The 21,371-nt window shown below is 36.6% G+C and overlaps 1 protein-coding gene across 2 annotated transcripts in view; it reads left to right on the top strand.

Annotated features, from left to right (window-relative positions):
* Positions 1–21,371, top strand: part of LOC117209731 (UPF0489 protein C5orf22 homolog) — a 1,030,747-nt gene that overhangs the window by 715,097 nt on the left and 294,279 nt on the right. For both annotated transcript variants that reach the window (XM_033452076.1, XM_033452074.1), the window contains one exon: positions 819–1,013. In XM_033452076.1, coding sequence (XP_033307967.1) covers positions 819–1,013 — 195 coding nt within the window. The remainder of the gene's footprint in view (positions 1–818; positions 1,014–21,371) is intronic.

Genomic DNA, 21,371 nt, shown 5'->3' with positions numbered 1-21,371 from the left:
TCGAGTGCAGTCATTGTTTTTTGCGCGTCACAAAAAGCCCACCCCTCTTTTTGCAACGATGGCCAGCGTTTAGCCTCGTTTCGAACAATATCCAACCCGTCTGGTCCGGCCTAGAGTCTCTAACTCCCCTGCGGGAAAGAAATGCCGGCTTTCGAAATTGCGATCAATGAGTTGCAAAATAAGGCTTGAGCGTGTGATGGATAGTGGTTGGATCGTTTGTGATCGATTCGAATGTTTCTCAATTTATAGTACTTTTTCTTTCGTATTTTCTTTTTTGGAGAATAAGAAAAAATGAAATGGTGGATTTGTTAGATTGTGTGCAAATATTTTTTATGAATTAAATAGTTGTAATTGAATGTTTTTATAAAATATAGAAAAAATTAAGTATAATATATTTGGTACAATGTGATGATATAATATTTTTATTATGTGTAATAAAATATTTCTTATGAATAAAATGAATGTAACAAAATATTTGTGTAATTTGTTGTTGCTTTTATAAAACGGTTCTATAAAATGCTTCGTATCTCATTATATAAAGTGATTTCATTAAGTGTTATAAAATGTTGGAGACGGAACGATGAGATGTATTTTATTTTTAAAGAAATATTTTAAATATAAGAGCACGGATAAAAATCTTGGACATAATAGAAATAATAGAGATCTTTTCCTCGGCAAATATTTTGATCCTCTTGTAGGTAGTTTTAAATATCGTTTTGAAGACGAGGATCTTTTTTAACATTTTTTCTATTCGATAAAAGTCAGGATAGTAGAAGTGTCAATATAATTTTAACGAAATCGAAACTTTTGTGTTTCAGAAAGATGATTTTACCGCAATTAGTTCTGCTTTGCGTCAATATCTTCCCGAGCGGAATACACCATATATTTTAGACATCGATCTGGACTTCTTCAGCACCAAAAATCCTTTCAAATCTCTACATGATCGTATAAATCTCTACGAGAAACTCGCACCCCTCTACGCTTTCAATCGGCCTAACTCAACAGATCCTGAGGTGAGTACACAGAGACGCATGGCAAATCATATTACTTACACTTGCTTTGTTAAAAAAGTGCAATATTTTTATCTACATACGTACCATCGTTCGTAAGTAATTGGAAGACTTAGAAAAAATTGAGTTATTAAAATCTTCAACATTATTTCGTTTGGAATCATAAAATATATAAAACAACCCTATCGGGTATACACGTTAGAATTAAATTTCTTCTCATTATAATTACTATAATTACAAAAATATTTATATAATTTTTACTCCGTCGCTGATAAATTTTAATATTTTCATTATTAAACGCCTCATTGTGTTTCTCATTCCTTGGCCTCGTACATTTTATAAATGAATACATAATTCAAACTGTTTTTCGTTTAGTTAATAATCTGGATGAATTATCACGTTCCGTATGAGATTAACTAGCTATGCTACTTTTAATATCAGATTAACCAGTCCTAATACTTACGAGCACGGCTGCATGTCTATGGCTTTATATTACATACACGTATGTCTTGATAATTTCACAAAACGATCGCATACAAAAGTATCATACGATTCCATAAAAAATCCGTGCACTTAAAATATCGGACCTACATCATTCGATCTAATGATTAACATACCTCTCTTATCACTTCCTCGGATCAATTAATTTTATAAACGCGCAAATAGCTTGCAAAACACAAGATACAGGTCTACACGCATACTTGCATAAATTGTACCGTGCAACCGTAACACTGGTCCAACAGCAAATTGACTTCACAACTCACCTAAACTGAACAAAAAAAGACGAAAAAGTATAAAGGAACAGGGTCTGAAACGCGATCGGCGCGTTAAACGCTGCCATCTCGTATCAGATCGGTCGGAACCGGATTCGAAGAATGGGGGGTCCCACGATTTAATTGCGGCTACGTCGAGAGGCAAGACGCGAAATCCCTCTCTCTTTCTCTCTCTCTCTCTCTCTCTCTCTCTTTCCCACTCTCCTAGATGATCGCTCGTAAGCCAAGCCAGTTCGAACTAGAACTGAATTACACGGTGAACAACGAGCCCCTGGGCCAAAGACGGAATTTCGCGATGCTGAGAGCCAGCTCATAGAAGAGAGACTAAACTAGTAGAAGGAGAGAGAGAAAGAGAGACAGAGAGGGTGGCGGGATATGTACTGGCAACGAGCGGAAGATTTGCGAATAATTAGGTGGGCCGACAATAGCCGGGGTCCCGTAGCAGACCGGATACACAATGTGGCCTGCCACCAGCGGGATAATAGACAGAGAAGAACGACTCTATGGGGTTTTAGGATTCGACGGACATAATGGCACTGGCCCATTGTCTACCTAGCTGCAGACTGCCAACATCCGCTTTCGAGGGCGGCTACGTCGGCTCATCTGCATGCCAGCCTTCAACCCTTCGAGTGTTTGGTTTCCAGCATCGTGGATGCAAATTTCTATCCTCGCGGATCCATCCTCCCGATGTTCGATTGCCATCGATCACGTGAAACGGTATACGCTACGCTGTACCGGAGGTACCAAATCGCCATTGTTCTTAGAGAAGAGGAAATGGGGTGGGTGGTGATTTCGTGGTTATACGTCTAAAATCGGTTTAAAGTCGCTCTCTGCGCTGTTGGTTCTTGCGATTTCGGGGTCTGTATTGGAGAGGACTTCTGATGGTTTCGATATATGTATCGGCCGGATGATAGGTTTTGATAGGATCTTTTGGTTGCTACCCATGTTAAAAAACTTTCTAAATATCATAGAAGAATGTATTGATATTATTCTTCTCTTTTTTTTTATTTAATAATTATTCTATTCAAATGTATTAAAGTAATTAAACTTTTTATATATAATGTACTGTAGGCAATGTAGAGTTGATTCATTTTCAACGAGTGTTATTTTCAACTGCCCTTGTTCTTGGATAAGAGGAAACGATTCGTTGGTTGTATGTCTACACTGAGTTTAAAGTTGTTCTTTACGGTATTAATTCTTGCGATTTTCTACGGATCTGTATCGAAGATGATTTTAGATGGTTTCGATATGTCGGGTAATAAGAGTTTCTATTAAAATTGTTTGATCGATGATGGTCATGTAAAATACTTGGAAACTTGTGAAAGAGTGATCACAAAGATTCTAACGAATTAGTAATCATTCTTTATACGAAACACGCTCATCTTAAGAAAATTTCATCCATCTTTTACGAGTTTTCTTCGTCAACCTCATCAAATCGATGCTTTTTGTTTGCAAGACGCTCTTAACATTTTAAGAAAATCGCTTCAGAAAAACTTGATTCATCTTCTATAAACTTCTTTCATTTACATCATCAAATCGATACTTCCTGTTCGACAAATTTCTCTTGATATCTCAGAATAATTATCTCCTGGAAATATGGTGCAGTCGCAGTTGAACCTTTTTCATCTGCACAAAAGATACATCTCGACAATCAAGCATAGAATTTTTCTTCCGTTAAACCGTTTCAAGATCTTCAAACGATACCAAACCGTAGCACGGAACGTTCATAGCGATCGTTACGGATCCATGTCACAATGCACGATCTTCCAATTAATAATTCACGAAGTAAATCAGCGAAACCGTGACTCGTCCATTCATCCGACAATCCTTCAACTCTCCTCTGTACCCGGGTACTTCTCACGAATTTCCATGCGATCCCTTGGAGCGTACCGCGACCCACTTTGTGCGCCGATCCGCAAACGTCGATCCGTCCGATCCACGACTTCTCACGAATTTCCATGCGACCGTTCCTCCAACGAGCATTCGTTCGGATCGTCTCGATCGTAGCCAAGGAAAAAGATATCCGTCCTCACCGTGGGATTTTCAGTGGCAAACCCGCAACGAAATATCGTACGACGTCGTTATGCTAATTCGCCCGGTCCGGTTAAATGTGTGCCAGCTTCTGGAGCTGGCTTTGGAAAAAGAGTTGGACCCTCTTTTATGGGCCAACAACGCGGACTCACCCGTTCATGCTGTTAGCGCTTCTCGTGCATAAAATCACGCGTGCAGAGACACGGACGCGAGTCTGTCCGCGTGTGCACGCACGGTAGATGCCTCGCTCGATCTAATGTATGCGGGCACGCCGTGCTACCTGTCTTACCCTGAGAACTCGACGCCGCATTGTGATTGTAATCGCCGGCTCTGCAGGTCAGCCCGCGGCCTAACTGGGGTCAGGGTCATTTCTGAATTATTTAAATTACGCAACCCGCCCTCCTTCCTCGGCAGACAAGTTTACAAGCGCGTGTGTATGCTCGCGTATATGTACAGGGCGTATAGTAATCGAAGAAGGTATAGCAAGAGGTAATTTATGATGAAAAAAAAAAAAATAGGTCGAAAATGTTGGATAGAATTTTTGCGTATGGTGCTTCGTTTTGGAGAAAAGCGATTTCGATAATCTGCTCGGTACACGTGTGTCGATTGTGACATTAAGTTTTAACTTTCTACGTTGTTACGTTCTACGTTTTTACGTTCTACGTTTCTACGAAATTCTGTCTACGTTGGTTTTATTAAACCAGTAATGTATTATTATATGTATATTTAGTGATAATAATGGGAGTATTAGGAAGAATTATGAATTATGAGAGTAGAAGAATTAAATGATACAGGTAGTACATTACAAGGACTGTATGTATAAATATTATCATCGATGTGTTTAGGACACTTTCTAAGTCGATAAAATTGATCTTTAAACATAATACATAGCCCTACCTTATTTACGAAATCGTTCGAGTCGAATACGATAAAAGAGACTTATAGCACTGATCAACTGAAAGTATTATAGCAATATAATATAAACACGAGCAGAAACAAAATTTGTTAAGTTGAAAAGAATTAATACATGTGTACTCGACGGAAATTGAAAATTGTTTTGCTCGAAGACGAAGCCTAAAAAACGAAAACATTATTTTACATTTTCCACTTATTTTTTCCATGAAGAATTATCCTTTGCTCACTTGTGATTCTCGGACACCCTGTATATGTGTGCAACGCGACAGCGTCCGCTCTATCTATTGTTGTACAGTAATTCATCGCGAGCTAAACGAACACAGGGGCAGTAGAAAGGTGCAAAAAGAGGGTTAGAAAGACGTCTAAAGAAAGAAACATGGGGAGACCTTTAGTACGATAAGGAACCATGGATGGGATTCGAAGGTGCCTCGTTTGATGATTCTTATTCGTTGATTGATGATCAATGTCGATGAGATTCGGGCAGGATGTTTATGTGAGAAAGAATTTTCAAGATGTAGGGTATAGATGGTAGGATTCTTTGATTATGGTAATTCTTTTTTGGGATGGAAAGGAGAGACGGGATAGGAATGTTGTTAAAGGGGGATTTAGTGAGCAAGGTTGCGGATGGGGAGACGGAAGCGAGTTTTTGGGTCAAGATGTTGGACGGATTAAAGGTATGTTTGCTAAAAATGAAGTTCGTCGTGTTACATAGCTGCAGGATTTGATATAGTTTACATATGAAATGCAAAAAATACTTTTATCCGGTGCATATTCTTAGACATAATTCTTCGACATAAATATTTCGCAATGAATAATGGGCAAATAATCGAAGATTGTATGAGTTATAACAAATTTATTATAATACTAAAATGTTAGGATAAAATTCTATACTTAATCTGTAATTTAATAAAAAGTGTAAAATATTTACGCAAGTTTCTAAAGGAACTCCCGCCATATTTACTATTTAATACAATTTATTGAAGTATGATTCTTGTTAAAATTAAACATTTTACTATACATGCAATTAATTGACATTTTCCGATTAAAATCTTCGATCTACGAGATAAAATCCATCGGGTCACCTCCTCGAGTGTACCATTCATACTTTCAGCAATTTTCGTATCACTTTTTATAAATTTAATCTCGTAAAGAAGAAATTTAACCTCGTAAGAAAATCGCACGAACGTTCTGATTATTCATAACGACCAACGATGAAGTTTTCATGCTTTTACTGTAAATCTTCTTAACATATAATATTCCTCGTTTGTAATAAATTTCTTCTTTATGTGGTTCGGTACAAAAGAAGCATAAAATTTAATAAGTTATGTTATATAATGTTACATGCTTTCTGCTATCACATTCAAATTTTAAAGACATATCATTTCGTATGCTCCAACGCTTAATAGCGGGAAGAATCTTTCATAAAATTTTTCCATGACCTCGTGAAAAATCGTTTTGATTAAATTATAAATATCAGGTCATTCAGGATCCACGGTTGATCGAAGACACGTTTGAATATCAATTGATCGGCTTATCGAGGTTGATCGAATCCTTTCGGTACCGATTCTTTTTCTCAGGATGGAAGTCGCGATGCCCCACCGGGATCCCAACGAAAGAAGAAATGACACGAGCGGGGGGTCCAGTATGCAAAACGGGCCCGTTTTCCGGCCTCCCTGAATATTGATGTGTAGCCGGCTATGCAAATGAGCGTGAGAATGCAGCTCGTGCCGGATGGTGACGCGAATAGACGAACCGGAAGTAAGCCAGTACCCCGCCTTCTCCCTTCTTGTGGCATGCCCTTTCTTTCGGCGAGGTCGAATTATAGTCGTTGACTTTTCTTGCCGGTACGAACCTTCCAGAGAGTAGCAATGCGATTTATTAAAGCCGTTCTAGCTTTTTTCCCACTCGATGCACCGGAGTGCCGTTAGAAGTGTGCCTTGTTTGCTTCGTTCGTGATTAATATCAAGCTATTATTGTGTAAGATGGAACATACGCATGTATACCTATAGGTTATTTCTACTGTGTCTTTCCAGCCTAGACGTCATTGACGTCTCCCTTCTTTTTTTCCAAAAAGATTGGAGTTTTTTTACAAATAAAATTGTTCTGTTCTGAATTTTATTATCCAGGTACGCGATTAATGTTCAATTACGTGATGTAAAATCATATGGATGGCGATGGTAACCCTTTACCTTCTGAAAATGTTCTATGAACTGTTATATTCTGTTGTAAAATATCGATATTATATTATGTGTTTAGCAGTCATCCCCTTTGTAATATTACGCAACAGTTACATAATCCAACGTGAAATTTCTAGCTGCTTTTACAAAACTGTATTAAATTCACTATCGTCAACAACTCATGTTAAAAAACGAAAAAAGAATACTTTTTAACTCGATCGTAGTGATAACGCTACCTCTAAGCTATCTAAAAGGAACCACGCTAAGGTACATCGACCTACATTCGTTCGTTCCAAAATAACGAAGCACATAGGAATCGTTTTCACGCGTAAATCGTTATCGGAATTCGTGGAGCAATAACGGCGAGTCTCGTAGAGGATTTCGTCTCTTCGGGGCCAGCCTTCGGCTCGTTCCACTTAACGACGTTCACCCCGTTGAAATATCTGCATGAGGCTGCGGCAATACGAAGCCTCGAAACAGGACGGAGATAAACAACGTGGAATTAAATATACAATAAAGCGTGCGATCCTGGACAGCAAAAGGGCGTGGTGGGGGTGGAAAAGAAGCGAAACTGCTTTACCGGCTGCACGTTCTAGCGGCGACATTTCAACCTCCCCCGCCCCCACACCATAGACTGGCAACCGCCCGCATAAATAAATCCAATTGGCTCGAATAAAATGTACGAAACGAAGTCGCGCCAATGGCCGGGTATGTATTTTATTTTCTCTCGTTTTCCTTTCCACCCCGTGTCAGCCAGCCAGCCAGCAACCCGGCTGTTTCCTCCATCCCCTCCTCTTAGTCTCTCTCTCTCCTTTTCTTCGTCCTCCTTCACAGCACACCGCTACATCGACTGCTCTGTCGTAGCGGCACAGTAGGATAATTCAATCGTGACTTTTCACGGATTTCCCATCGAAGGAAACACGCCAGTTACGCGGCGGAAAGTATTCGTTTTCTCGTCCTCCTAGACGTTCGTTCTTTAAAATACTCAGGAAGGTTTTTCTCTGCTCGTGGTTATCTTCGTTTCGTGCTCGTCTCTTCCTCGATGAGTTTCCAGGCGTCTGCAAATGGCTGAGAGGTTTTTGATGTAGTTCGCGTTGATTCGCTGGCTGATGGCCTCTACGTTTTGTCTAAATCGTTTGTATGGAATTCATCTTTGTGTTGAAATGGTTAATGCGCGAATGATTATTATCTGACTGTAGTAATTGATCTTTTCTAAGTACATTATTCAGCAGATTCGAGTGGAAGTTCAGCTTCTTCAAAATCATAAGCGAGCTTACCATACGATAATACGTCAACGTTGCTGCTTTCTGTTATTCTTGGGGATAGTTTTCGATTTATACTTGTTGAACATTAAGCTGAAATTAATATAAAATTGGTAATCCGAAATCCGTTCAACAACGCAAATAAGAAGTTAACGTGATAAAAGTTAGAATTTTCTTTTTCATTTAAAACTATCACTACCCATAAAATAATTGAAACGAATCGTACAATGTAAGGTTTAAAGCTTCCTCTTGTTCGTCAAAGTTCCTATTTCTTGTCCATAATACAAGATAAACTCACTTCATAAATATCCATACACTGACGTTATAAATAAAAATACGAATGTTTCGTATCGCAAGAAAATACCATAGCCGTTTCCTTCAATGACCCTCCGTAATCACGGAACACACGAGCCTCTTTAAAACGGCCGGACGAAAACTGGATCACGCGGAGGGAAGATTTCTTCATTGGCAAGGGGAATCTCGTTGAGGTAGGTCACTCTCGTAATTACCTTCTCTCACGGAAGTGGCCCGCGTGACCCTTCTCAAGGTCGTTCCTTCATCCCCTACAATTAAGCCCTCCGACAATTAAATCGATAAAGCCGCGAAGGCGCCCTTTATACCGCTGTTACCGCGACATTTATGCGTAACAAGCCTTACCCTTTCCCCTTCCACTTCTCTGTTTTTACGACGAACCGCCGAAATTGCAGCACGTCGTTAAGATCAACCGTCAATCCTATTTAATAACACTTTGCCAGCCTCCCCGCGCGTAATTTTCGATCGAATATCACGATCCTTGAGATTCTAATCGAAGTAAGATGGCAAGTTAATAATGGAAGATTTCAATGCGTTTCTTCAGGCAAAAATTATTCGCAACAGATAATTTTGGAAAACTGTGGGGTTGTTTGAATAATCGATTGGTTTGTTTCGATCGTTGAAAAATTTAACGATCGATTTTTAGAACTTTGTGATGGATTTATAGCGGCTTGAAAAAAATTACCATTATAAGTACAATATTGAATTTATTATAGGATTTACATATCAATTAATTAGCTCCAAGTACGTTAAATTTCGTATCGTCTTGTAGAATCTTCGTATGATTATAGAAATATGATACTATGAAAATGAAATGTAAAAAATCTAATAAAGAAGACTCTTCGTGGGAAAATAAAGGTATGTAACGGTATGTAAATGTAATTCTCTTACAAATATTTTTTTCTTTTTTTGGCCATTGCATGGTCTACAGATAGATAAACGCAATTATTTTCTTATAACAGAACGTGAGTAAAGAAGTGTTGGAAGCAAAAGGTAGGATTAGTATTGCATTGGTAAGAATGTTATGTCGATTTTATTGTGAATGCGAAGTTGTCTTTGAAATGAAATTGAATAGATATTGTTTATGGAAGAAAGGCTGACAATACATGTTGTATTTCATTGTTAGGAAATCCAAGTTAACAACGAGTAACCAAATGGAATACACTTCGTTCCATTGGTGGAATTAAACGATGTCGATGAAAAACTCGTAAACGCAAAACTGTCATAAACCATGTTATGACTAGTTTTCTGTGGAACTTATAATGTCGTAACTTTAATCGGTGGAAATAACGTTTCATCATTAGAAAGAAATTAAAATATCTCTATCTATGAAATTCAAATATTCAACTGATAAATAAGACCATTAGTCAAGAGAAAGTTATTGCACAAGAATTGGTTATTAAAGCCGCTGGTCGTTAAACACCATTTAAAAGTAATTTAAGAAACTATTCGCTTCTCACCTAGTATAATATATTCCTCATAAAGATTACAAAATATTTCATAATTACAATACTTCCTTCGTTTCAAAATACCGTTTTCCTTTCGCTTTCCTTTCTCTTTTAATACACTATGATCCCTTTTAATAGTTCCTATACGAATGGAGACCGAGCAGTTTTGAAATTTACCGATTAATTCCACGTCGCGGGACTGTCCCTTTATTTGGCCATGGGATTGAATATATTTTTTCTCGCCGTATCGAACATTTCAAAATCGATTGCTTAGAAAATTTCACAGATTCGTCGGATAGTTTTAAGAGATTTAGTACGAAAATGATCCGCATATTCTCCGTTACGAAAAATAAAATTCCTAACTTCCGTTCTCTTATCGTTAGTTCTATCATCAAAATATGTAAAAACCTACTTCCTAAACTATACTCTACTTCCTAAAAAAGAATCAAATTCATGCAAACCCCTAATCAAAAGTCAAACGCACAAACAATCTAAAAAATCTCTGGCATGTTATCAAAGATCGCCAAAGAGGGCCAAGGTCTGTTAACTCTTACCCGGACAACGAAACTGATAAGGGAGCAGGAATATTTGGGAAAAACCGGATAAGAACCAACACCGCCATCTGTTATGGCTGATAAGAACGAGGGGTTTCTTCGCAGTTTCCGGATAAGCCGCACAGACCGGGGGTGACGTGACGAGCGACGCCGACGCCGACGCCGACGCCGACGCCGACGCCGACGCCATGTGTCCAAAATGGCCGCGGATCGTTAAACGGTCACGCGCAAGCTCCCCAGGGGTGGTGGGACAGAGGGGGTTGGTTTTAGGGGTGTCCTCGCTTCTTAATAGGATCGAAGAATAGTTACGCCGTCAGATCCACGCAGTTACGTGAAACACCGTTTCAGGATGCGTTTCCACCAGTAATTGTACAGAGAAAATGACTCAGAACCCTTTTGACGTCTCTCGCTTTGGTATTCCGAAGCTTCCATTCATGCGAATACAAGGAATACTACTTGCGAGGCTCGAAATTGCGCGTTATCTGATTTTGTATGGATCAACATTTCGAAGATTGTTTCTTTTTCTCGGTCTTCTTCTTTTTGTAGAATTTTGTGTTACTTTTATGTTGGACTTTTATTGGATGGATTGGATAATTTTATATTGCATGTAGAATAATTTTTAAGAAAAGGGTTAAAGAAAACTAAGAGGCTGATGTACATCGATGTACATTTGTTGAGAGGATAATATGAGAGTTTTCTAAGAACTTTCTAAGAAATTATGTAAAGAAAGTTTCTTCTTTTTTAATTTCCTATCTTTGGGGAATTTCAATTTTTTCAAATGAATATTAACATCGATTATCGTATTGTCTTACTATATGAAAATTATTGTACTTAAAAATAAGATACAGAGAGAATAACGATTGTGTTAAGTAATAAGGTGCAAAAAGATAATGAAATGATCATTGCATTACAACTCTTGGATTAAACATTTGTAGCTTCTTTAACACTTGACTAACGTTATAATCGACTTCGTTAATTGACGTAAAGATTGTTGCATGACCGCTTTAATTTACAATTAAGGAAATAAACGATAGAAGTCGCTTATTTGAAAAATGACTGAACTTAAAACAGTCACAGTGTTAATTATACGTGCATACGTTAATTGTAATTGTATAGTACGTGCATCATTTAATAGACCTGAAACTAGAGAGAACTGAAGAGACATTTTTAATAAACCCGTCCGTTTGAGGAATAAGCTCAATCAATTTTTATCTCTTTCGCGACCATGTTTACCAGACGAGTTGCTGATTTTTTTTGCATTCTTTCAATGTTCGCTGAGATTCGAGGCAGACAGCAATTCATTACGCGAGCAGCCGGCAAATGGAGAACTTTCATTTCGAGGATAATAGAATACGTATATAGATACGAATATTAATCGGCTCGTACGCGCAAATACCTATTAGCAAACATCGCGGATATACCGTTTATTGACGGCCGAACAAGCTCTCTCAGCGCTTACACATTGTTTAATCGTCGAAATATAATACGTATCCATAAAGCCAAAGGGTGAAGCTTCGCTTTCATTGTCCCTGTCGAATACCTAAAAATCGAATTGTCCCTTGTGCATTGAAAACGAGCCTTGAACAAACGGTCTGGCTTTTAAAGTAAACGATCCGACACCGGAACGTGAAATTGTTTTATCCCGAAACTTGGAAATCTTTTTCCCGTTATATCATTTTTCAAAAAATAATGATGAAATATTATCGTGAAATATGATATATATATATGACAAACTCTATATGACTGTGTAATAAAATAGCAAAGAATTCAATATGAGTAATTTAAAAAATAGTTATTCACAAGACTTCTCGAGTTTCTGGTATCAAACACAAAACACACGCGTAATTTCAATTTTGTATCAGAAATAAAAATGAATTTGAAATGTGAAACAAAATTTATAGCGTGGTATTTGATTATATCCCCGAGCCTGTCTCGGGATACGCTGTTAAAACATTATTTTGTAAGTGTGAAATGTCGGATATCTCGCGGAATATCTCGAGGATGCTTCTAAAGATTTTACGAAGAAATAGAAAACTTTTCTTCAAAGTACTTAAATCTTTCAGAGTTCGTAAGTATACTAATTTACCATTACTCTCCTTCTTTCTCCATGCACTGATAAATCCAAACGAAAATGCATTAATTAATAGGAGACGTGACATTTCTTCGATTAAACGAGACATTCAATTAATAAATGTGGAAGAAGAAATTGAGGAGTGTAATTTTAATCGCCATCGATCTAGTTTACTTACGGGGCGTTATCAAAAATTTCGGCTGCTATGCCAAAAATGCTTCCAATTCCAAGAATACCGTAGCGAAAGGGTCAAAGGAATTTCACACATACCACTTCTCTTCTATATCAATCTTCTGTTGTATCATTCGCCAACTCTCGTGAAAGCAACATTATTCTTCGTTTAACTATACTCAACTTGGATTTTGGTTAGTACAATAGAATCGAACATGCAACATTTTAGAATTGTTAGAAAGATGTTTATTCTAAGATTAACAGCTATACCTTACGAAGCTTTTGTCTGAAAATCGATATGTATTATACAGATTCATAGAAAATATAGTAGAACTTTATTTGAATCCATTAGGGTATAATAATTTACGTAACTGAAGTTATATGTATAGTATAACAAAAGTTCACTGATTCTCTGCGAAACGTGATCCTCTACGAGTGATTTATCGATCGTTCGTATAATAGTTCATTAGAGCACGAGTTCATTTAACCCGAACGTTACTCGACATCGCATTTCGGATATAATACTACAATACGATGTAGGTAATGTAATATTGAATTGCTGCAAATATATTAAAATAGCGCTCATCAGATAGAGATCCGACTGTAACGAAGGTTCGAAAATACCGCGCACCGCAGAGGATCGATCGAGCGTTGTCTAAAATTTCGAGCAAAGTTTAGGAACAGAAATCGAGGGGCGGTTTGCGAATCTGAGAAACATTTAGAATTCTGACTATTCTCGATGCAATACTGTTGCCAACAAATGGCATTCCAATAATCTCTTCGCGTTATATCGCGACAAGACATCCAACGATCGTTTCGCCTTAACATTAAGAGACCGAGTAGCCGCGATCGTCGTCGAAAGTTCGACGACCGGAAACACGATTGTTCGGTAACGACCACCCAACGTGTAAAACGACGTTTCGATGACGAGAAAAAGTTCGCATTCGAAATTCTCGGTAACAACAGTCGGTCGGTGACAGAGAGCTGCTCGGTCGAATTATCATGTAAGCAACGACGCTGATGCGCGTTCCACAGGCCTCGTGGCATCGGAACGGAAGTGAGCATCGGAGATCCGGAGGGAGAGGTGTCCGCGGGGTTCGTTGACCGCGGCCTTGTGTTACGCTTTCTGTCAACCTGACAGAGGTCATCGAACCGGTCACGCTGACTTTTTCGGCGCAAAGGTGGACATTAATCTGAGAAAGGGGTAAGCGCATCCGGCGATGGCGTGTTCGCGCTTTCCGCGTGGATCCTGTCGCACGTTTCTTTCAAGCAGGCGCGTGCGCTCGCATGCCAGTAATTGCAAGTGTACACTTGCAGTTTGCACATGTCAAAGGCGCATTGCAGTTGGGCATCGGTTGGTCGGCACCATCTGATGCTCTCCGAGTTTCTTGCCCCGAGAAAGGGTTTCTTTTCGGTCGAGCCTTCTCATTTGACCGAGCCGATCTAGGGGCTGCTGTCAGAAGTCATTCACCTCTCAGCACAGAGAGAAACCGCGATCTATTGCGTCGGTTTTCGGATGGAATAACGCTACTTCCATTTACTTTTCGTTCTTCGTTTCTTTTAGCTGTGCCGTTCTTGTATTACGTGCTCGAAACTTGTTGCTTTACGATTAATAATATTTCTTGTAGCAGAAGATTTTTGACGGAATAAATTAGAGCGCTAAATTAATGTGATATTCGTTAATGCGATTCGATATTCTGGTATGTCAAGAGTCGAATTAACAGATCGTATGACGAATCGCATCGATTTTATCTTTCGACGAAATATTTAGAGCAAATTGAATCAAATTGGTATTTGACTTTAATTTAATGAACGTCGTTCGATCGAAAAGTTGTATTATCAAGAGCTTTATTATTATTAAATCGTGCAAAGGAATTCATCAGTCTTGTTTCACGATTTTGACGATAAACGATAAAAGAATTAACCATTGTAGTAAGTAATTTCTACAAAGTAGTAATTATAGTTTCGACTATGATATATGCAAAGGTTGTGCAATTGGGAATATTTGAAAATAATTTAACTATTTTATAGCATTGAAGTATTTATCTTAACGAATAGTCGTATAATGTAGACACTGATAAACATCGTAGAATGTTATCTGATTTATTGAACGATCCAGTTTAAGTACGTAGTGTGAAAAGATATATAAAATAACTAATATATTTTCTCATTAATATTTAATTCGATTCTCGAAGAAGTTAATTCTCACTTCTAAAAAAAAAGCCTATTTTACCTTTTCTAGGAATGCTATTTTACTTCTTAAATATTTACGTGTTTTTGTGTTTATTAAGAACGTGTTTATCACAGTCAGGTTTTAAAAAAAAGTCGATTGATAGCACTAAACCGATGCATAAATAAGAAACTTACGATGCATAAATAAGAAACGAGCAAGCCTCGAAGTAAACGCGCTACTTATTGACTGTGATTATGTCATTAAACTAATTAGAATGATGCAGAATGTTTGTCATTTCGTTAAACTCTCATTAATGACTAGCAAATCACGTCATGCGTCAGAATAGAAAAAATCGTTCTGTTTGTCTGAAGCTGTAAGGACTGATGGCTATCTATGAAAAGACTTGATTGTTCACGCAAGTCGTTGGTATTTTAGTTACCGCATAATGAGGATTCCTCGCAGATTACGAATGCTCATGTTTAACAATCGGTCATTATCCATGACAAATGTTACGTTTCAGAATGAATGGGATTATCGGGAAAATGTTCGTTATTTGCAATCTGCTACGCGAACCATTATCTATGTTCATTATCTATTTGACGAAACAGAAAGATGTTCTCGTCGACGATTTTATTCGTTTTAAAAGTTCCCGGTTTTCGAACGAATACTCTCCATTTTGTTACTATTCGCTGCAACTTGTATTTTCTTTTGCACGATAATTTAGAGTCAACGGTAGTAAACTATGGTGCACTGATAAATTAAAAGTTATAGATTATAAATATTTCTTGTGTATAGGTTTATGTTAAAGAGGATAGTTGAGTGATTTATAATTTAAAAAAACGTATTTGTAAAATTCAACTTATTTTATTACTATCCGAAATCAAATTTTCAAATCACTATCCAAACAACGTTAAGAGAAAATACAAGTTTGAAAAATTCAGCTATTTTTCTGTAAGCATATCTAAATGTCAAATTTTCTACAACTCCAGATTTTCATATACGAAGATTATCGAAATGAAAAGAAAAATAAGGATGCAATTTATGTTGCTTATAATATGTGTTTAGATTACGACATATTCGTGTTTAAGTGATCGTAAAGTAAATATCGAAAGCTACTATGCCAGAAAGAAAATTCTTAAGTTTCTGCTTATTATACGAAAATCTTTTTATTCCTCGACTTATTCGTATTTTAAATAGAACATGTTGTACAAACATTGAATAGAATTCCAGGATTAAATGAACCAGATTCCTTTCGATAAAAACGGTAATACGCAGATGCAGCGATATCACGGATGTACAACAACGTATGCATTAACGACCAATAAGAACGAACCGCGTTGCAACTTCGTCAAGATCGGCCCGTGTGATAATTTGTTAATCATCGAAGCACCCTTATTAATGACGTTCTGCGTTCCCGTTTCTTAATCGCCTTTTGGTACGTAATCGTATTTGAAACAATATCGCCGCTGTTGCTGTCGTAACATGAGTAATTAATTCTACACATTAACTTTGAGCATCGTATGGTAAAAAGTACTTTCGTCCAGAACAACGACGAGCGCCGTAAATCGTCGCAAGATACGACTTCTTATTTTCTTTTGTTATCTATGAAATTCGTGATTACGATCGTGTCTTTTCTCAAGCAATTCATTGGAAACAATTGACGAATAATAGATTTCACTTTAAAGAAGCTTCGTTACGCTTTGAAAAGCAGATTCTAAAATCTGAAAGGAAATTCAATGTTGTTTAATTTATAAAAAAGATATTTTCGTTGTGTTATGTTCATATTTATCGATAAGAAGAGTATAGAATTTTTAGAACTATTTTTCTATCGTGTAAAAATAAGGATTGGAATAATGGAATTAAATAATTGACATTTTCATAAAATTCGAACTGCTGAGATTACTAAAATTTTTAATGAAACCTCATTGATGTACTGAATATCATAAGTTCTTGTTCAAAATGAGAATTTTACAACTTGAAGGTTGACATGGAGCAATACCTATACAGGACGTCGAATATTCGGAATTACTTCCCAGTTGTATGACTTGTATTCATGCCAAACCTGCCATCAATTTTATTTGACTATTACAAAATCAGCGCTGCAGATATAAATAGTAATTTCTTTCAACTTAATAAATTTCTACGAAAGAAATGTTTCAAGATAATAGAATTATAACTTAACTCTTTTCTTTTAAATCCTTTTTAGATTCTATAAAAACTTACAACTAATGATCTCAAACTTTTGGCCCATAGTGTACAGCATCTAACTAATTATACTCTTCGATATACGAGCACACATACACAAAAATGACATAATTCAGAACTCATAATGATCCCACATTGCAAAATGGGTCTGACGAAAGACTCTATTGATAGACATTCGCGTGGGCGAGTGGTCTTTCTCGTTCCTACCATTTTCGATTGTGTCAACTTCTCCATTTTCAATTATGCCAACAGATAATACTTCTCTGTAGCTGTTACATCCCTCGTTCAAATATCTGTGAAATAATTTCATAATAAATTCAAAGGAAAGTCTAACTCGAATCGAAAAGGAGACATTAAAATCATCGTTAACAGGCCTGTCATTACGAAAACCATTTACTAAATGTCTCGTATCATTCGTTACTATAAAACGATGATCTAACAACACTAATCGCAGTGAAAAAATCGTACATGAGAGAAAGCAACGATTGTTAATATCGAAGAATACTCGATAAAGAAGCATCGAGTCGAGTCATTCGTATTCTTAGACGTTTGGTGTTGCTCGGTTTTTCGATGATTCACGCAGTTGTCGATCGCCTTAAAGATGTGCTAAACGAGTGCAGCGATGATCATGCAAAATAATTTATGCGCGGCATGAAGTAACGTTTATTAATAAGCATACTTGACGGGCTACGGAGAAATTGTTAATTGTCGTCGCTTCGGCCAACAACGAACCATTTACATCGACGTAGCATTTATCACGATTTTTCAATATTCCGATGGTGCAATTTACGTCAAACGAATATAATAAGCAATATGAAGTAAATTATTGCAGAAATTTGAATATAATTTTAGTACTTGTGCATTAATTATAATTTAAAAAATAATGACGGCTGAATTTATCGGAATTGAAAAAGAGAAACTAAGAAAGTGAGACAAAAAGGTTTCAGATTACCTTGGAATTATTCAACCTAAAAGTGAATGGAATTCCTCGATTTTATGGGCTTTAAAGGACTTGTATTTTCTTTCACGTATTTTTTTATGATTCTGGTATCTATTTGTTAATTGATGGGACGTATTTTTTCTCTTTTTTTTATAATCTTTACTGCCTATATTTATTCCAATCGTAGACAATTTGAGGAAGAGTAAAAACTCTTCCAATTATCTTGGAATTAGCCGAGTCAAAAATCAATGACATTCTTTGGTTCAAGGGTTCTTAAAAAATGTATATTTTTTAAAATGTTACGTTCCATTTATAAGCTTTATATCTCCAATAAATTGAACCGAAGTAAATTATTGTCATAAGGTCTACTTCGTTATAAAGGAAACACGTATTTTTCGTATCTTGGAAAAATAATTCTCACTATGTTTGGAATAGTTTTCTCTCTTTCACGATGGATATATTACTCGTTATATGTGAGAAAAATGATCATATCATTTTAAATAATTTGATTTAAATATAAATATCCGAAGACACCTCTTACAGACTGGTACCATTATCAGATTTTAAATGCAATGCAACTTTTATCGCTCTCATAAATTAACCAATACTTAGGGTACGATCGGAGGTTTGATAGGTGTTAAGCGACACACTATCTCGCGATTGATCTTTGAATAAATTTCAGTTTCTCATTAGCAGACTAAAACATTCAATTCGCAATGGACGAAATCTAACGTGTAATACCGTAGCTTTTTATTTGCTGAATTTTTCTTCCCTTACGACGATGAAGGTTATAGTCTCTAAAAATATCTCATTCTGACAGAAGAAGGAAATTGTTACAAATGTTATAAACAAATTTGTGATAAAATTAGTAATACTCGTGGAAAATCGATATGTCGATATTAATAAGCCAATGAGTTAACATGCCACAGCTAAAAGGAAGACGACTTCTCAAAATTCAAAGTTTTTGAAGATAATCGAAAAGTTTAATCTCGAAGAGAAATTTGAAAATCTTCCTGTAAAAAAATGAAAATATGATTTATCGCGTCTTTCCTTCACAATTTTGATACGCAGCAGATTACTACAATGCAACGATATAACGCGGGAATACATCGCCGGTTTATTGAAGAAGATAGAAATTTGAAAAAAGCAGCTAACTTGAGATATCTGCTAAAATTAACTCCAAAAGCGAACTACTTCCTAAAACGAGAATATCTTTATTTTATCTAATGAAATTATGCTATTTAACACGAAGAATGTCACGCTTCAGAAACTATTTTAATTTTTTAACAATATACACGAATAATATTGTGTTAGACATCCGCAAAGCCTAAAAAGCTATTACCTAAATTATAGAGGAAACAAAACTTCCTACTTGGAACTTTCTCTATCACACCGACATCTGAGAAAATATGCTTCTAATTGTACCATGTATGTTCGTCTAACGAACCAATATGATAATAAACGAAAGAAAAAAAAAAAACAAAATGAATTTTATGGATACATAAGAGTACAACTATCGAGTTATACAGGATTGTAGAAGGTTAGGATAGAATCGACGTGGAGTTTTTCTCAGTGAAGCAAAGAAACATCGACGAATGGAGCGGTGTCAGGCGGTTTTGAAGTGGCGCGTATACGCGTGCGCGAGCCGTGTCAGCCGGGCGGTTCTCTCTTTTCCCTCCTTTGCTCGATTAAAATTGAGAACTACGTCGAGCAAACGCTGCGACACCTGCACAAATCTACATACTGGATCGACGGGTGTGTGTCTAACCCGTCCTCGCGGGCAGATATACGCGAGGCGTTGCCTCGACGCGTGTCCACGTGTGCAGTGTGCACGCGCGCCGCCACTTTCAAATCGCTCGACCTTGCCGCTCGATCGCAGTTTCTCGAACGATCTCGTTGGTATTGAGAGAGCGAACGAGTTTCGAGCAAGGGTTGACTGATGGATTATTCCAACAAACAAGTCAAATTTGAGTATAAATATTAAATAGAAATTGGAAATACGTGACTCGAGAAAAAAAGATAAAAAAATCATTGTTAAAGATACACCTTTTGAACGTTTGAAAAACCTTTGGAAAATAATGAGCATATTTTCGTGTAGCAAATATAAATATGAATATAAAAACAATTATTTAAATTGTGTAAATTAAATATGAAAATAATGTACGAATAAAAAATATCTATGTATAATACAGTTTAAAGATCTGTTTAAAAAATCTTTTATTAGCGTCCATTGCATTCAAATATTACTTTATCGTTATTGTTTTATTTTCTTTTAAATTATATTGGTCATATTTCTATAATATGTAGATGTTGTAAGAACTATACTGAAATTAAAAATACCTTCATTAGAGAACAGAAATTTATTGGAATCACTTGATAAAACTATTAGTAGAATGATTACTGAAATTATCAGCAGCTGCAGAAACATCCTTTATATTTAAATACCACGGTACATCGAATGCCACCATTTTGACGTCAGCCTTTCATCTCTTTTTTTAAACCATAAAGATGATGAATAATTTATTTAGAAAGTGAATAATATTGCTAAATGACACACTGTACGGTTGTCAATCAACTTTGGAAAGGATTCGATTAATTATTCGCGGATCGACGAGGTGTAGTTAAAAAGACTAGAAACAAATTCTTCGCAGTGCATGATGGATTGTATGAGCAGGAATTGTGGCCGTGTCGCGCGAATGTTTGTAAATACGGAGAAATCCGGATTGGGTGGTTTTACGAAACAGACTGCGGGAGGGAGAATTGACGGAACGATGGGACAACGAATCGTGAAAATACTCGCTGCTTGATTTATGGGGCGGCCTCGTTCGACAGAGAGATTGTATTCTTCGAGCATTAAATATGTATATACTATCGAGTTAGTTGAGTTCACGGTATGTTATACCAGTGAATCATATACATCATACAAATTTCATTCTCGTTATATATATACTTATATCTACTTATTTCTTTCATCCCCATATTTTTTTCTGCAATCTCTTAATCAAACAAATCATATTGTGTCAGATTGAACGGGTGTTTTTTTTTTTTTTTTTAATAAAACATTGACGCTTAAAGAAATTTATTTTTCAACTATTTAAATGAAATTCATTTATTCGATCAGAAGGTGACTACAAAAGCGAGTTGCTTTAAACAAATCACTCTAATCCGTTCTGTATGAAACTAAATTCGAAGGATCTTCTCATTATCCGCGTACACTCGATCTACTAAACATAGGAAAGCTATTAAACATAGCTAGGAAAAGATGAGAAACCAGAAGAAACGGAAGTCACGTACATATTAGTAAAACAGATACGCTTAAGCTAGACAGC

This window comes from Bombus bifarius, unplaced genomic scaffold (assembly GCF_011952205.1).
Source record: "Bombus bifarius isolate JDL3187 unplaced genomic scaffold, Bbif_JDL3187 scf7180000008193, whole genome shotgun sequence".
Lineage (NCBI taxonomy): Eukaryota > Metazoa > Arthropoda > Insecta > Hymenoptera > Apidae > Bombus > Bombus bifarius.
Note: the sequence above shows the minus strand (reverse complement) of the source record. Positions and strands in the feature narration are given on the sequence as shown.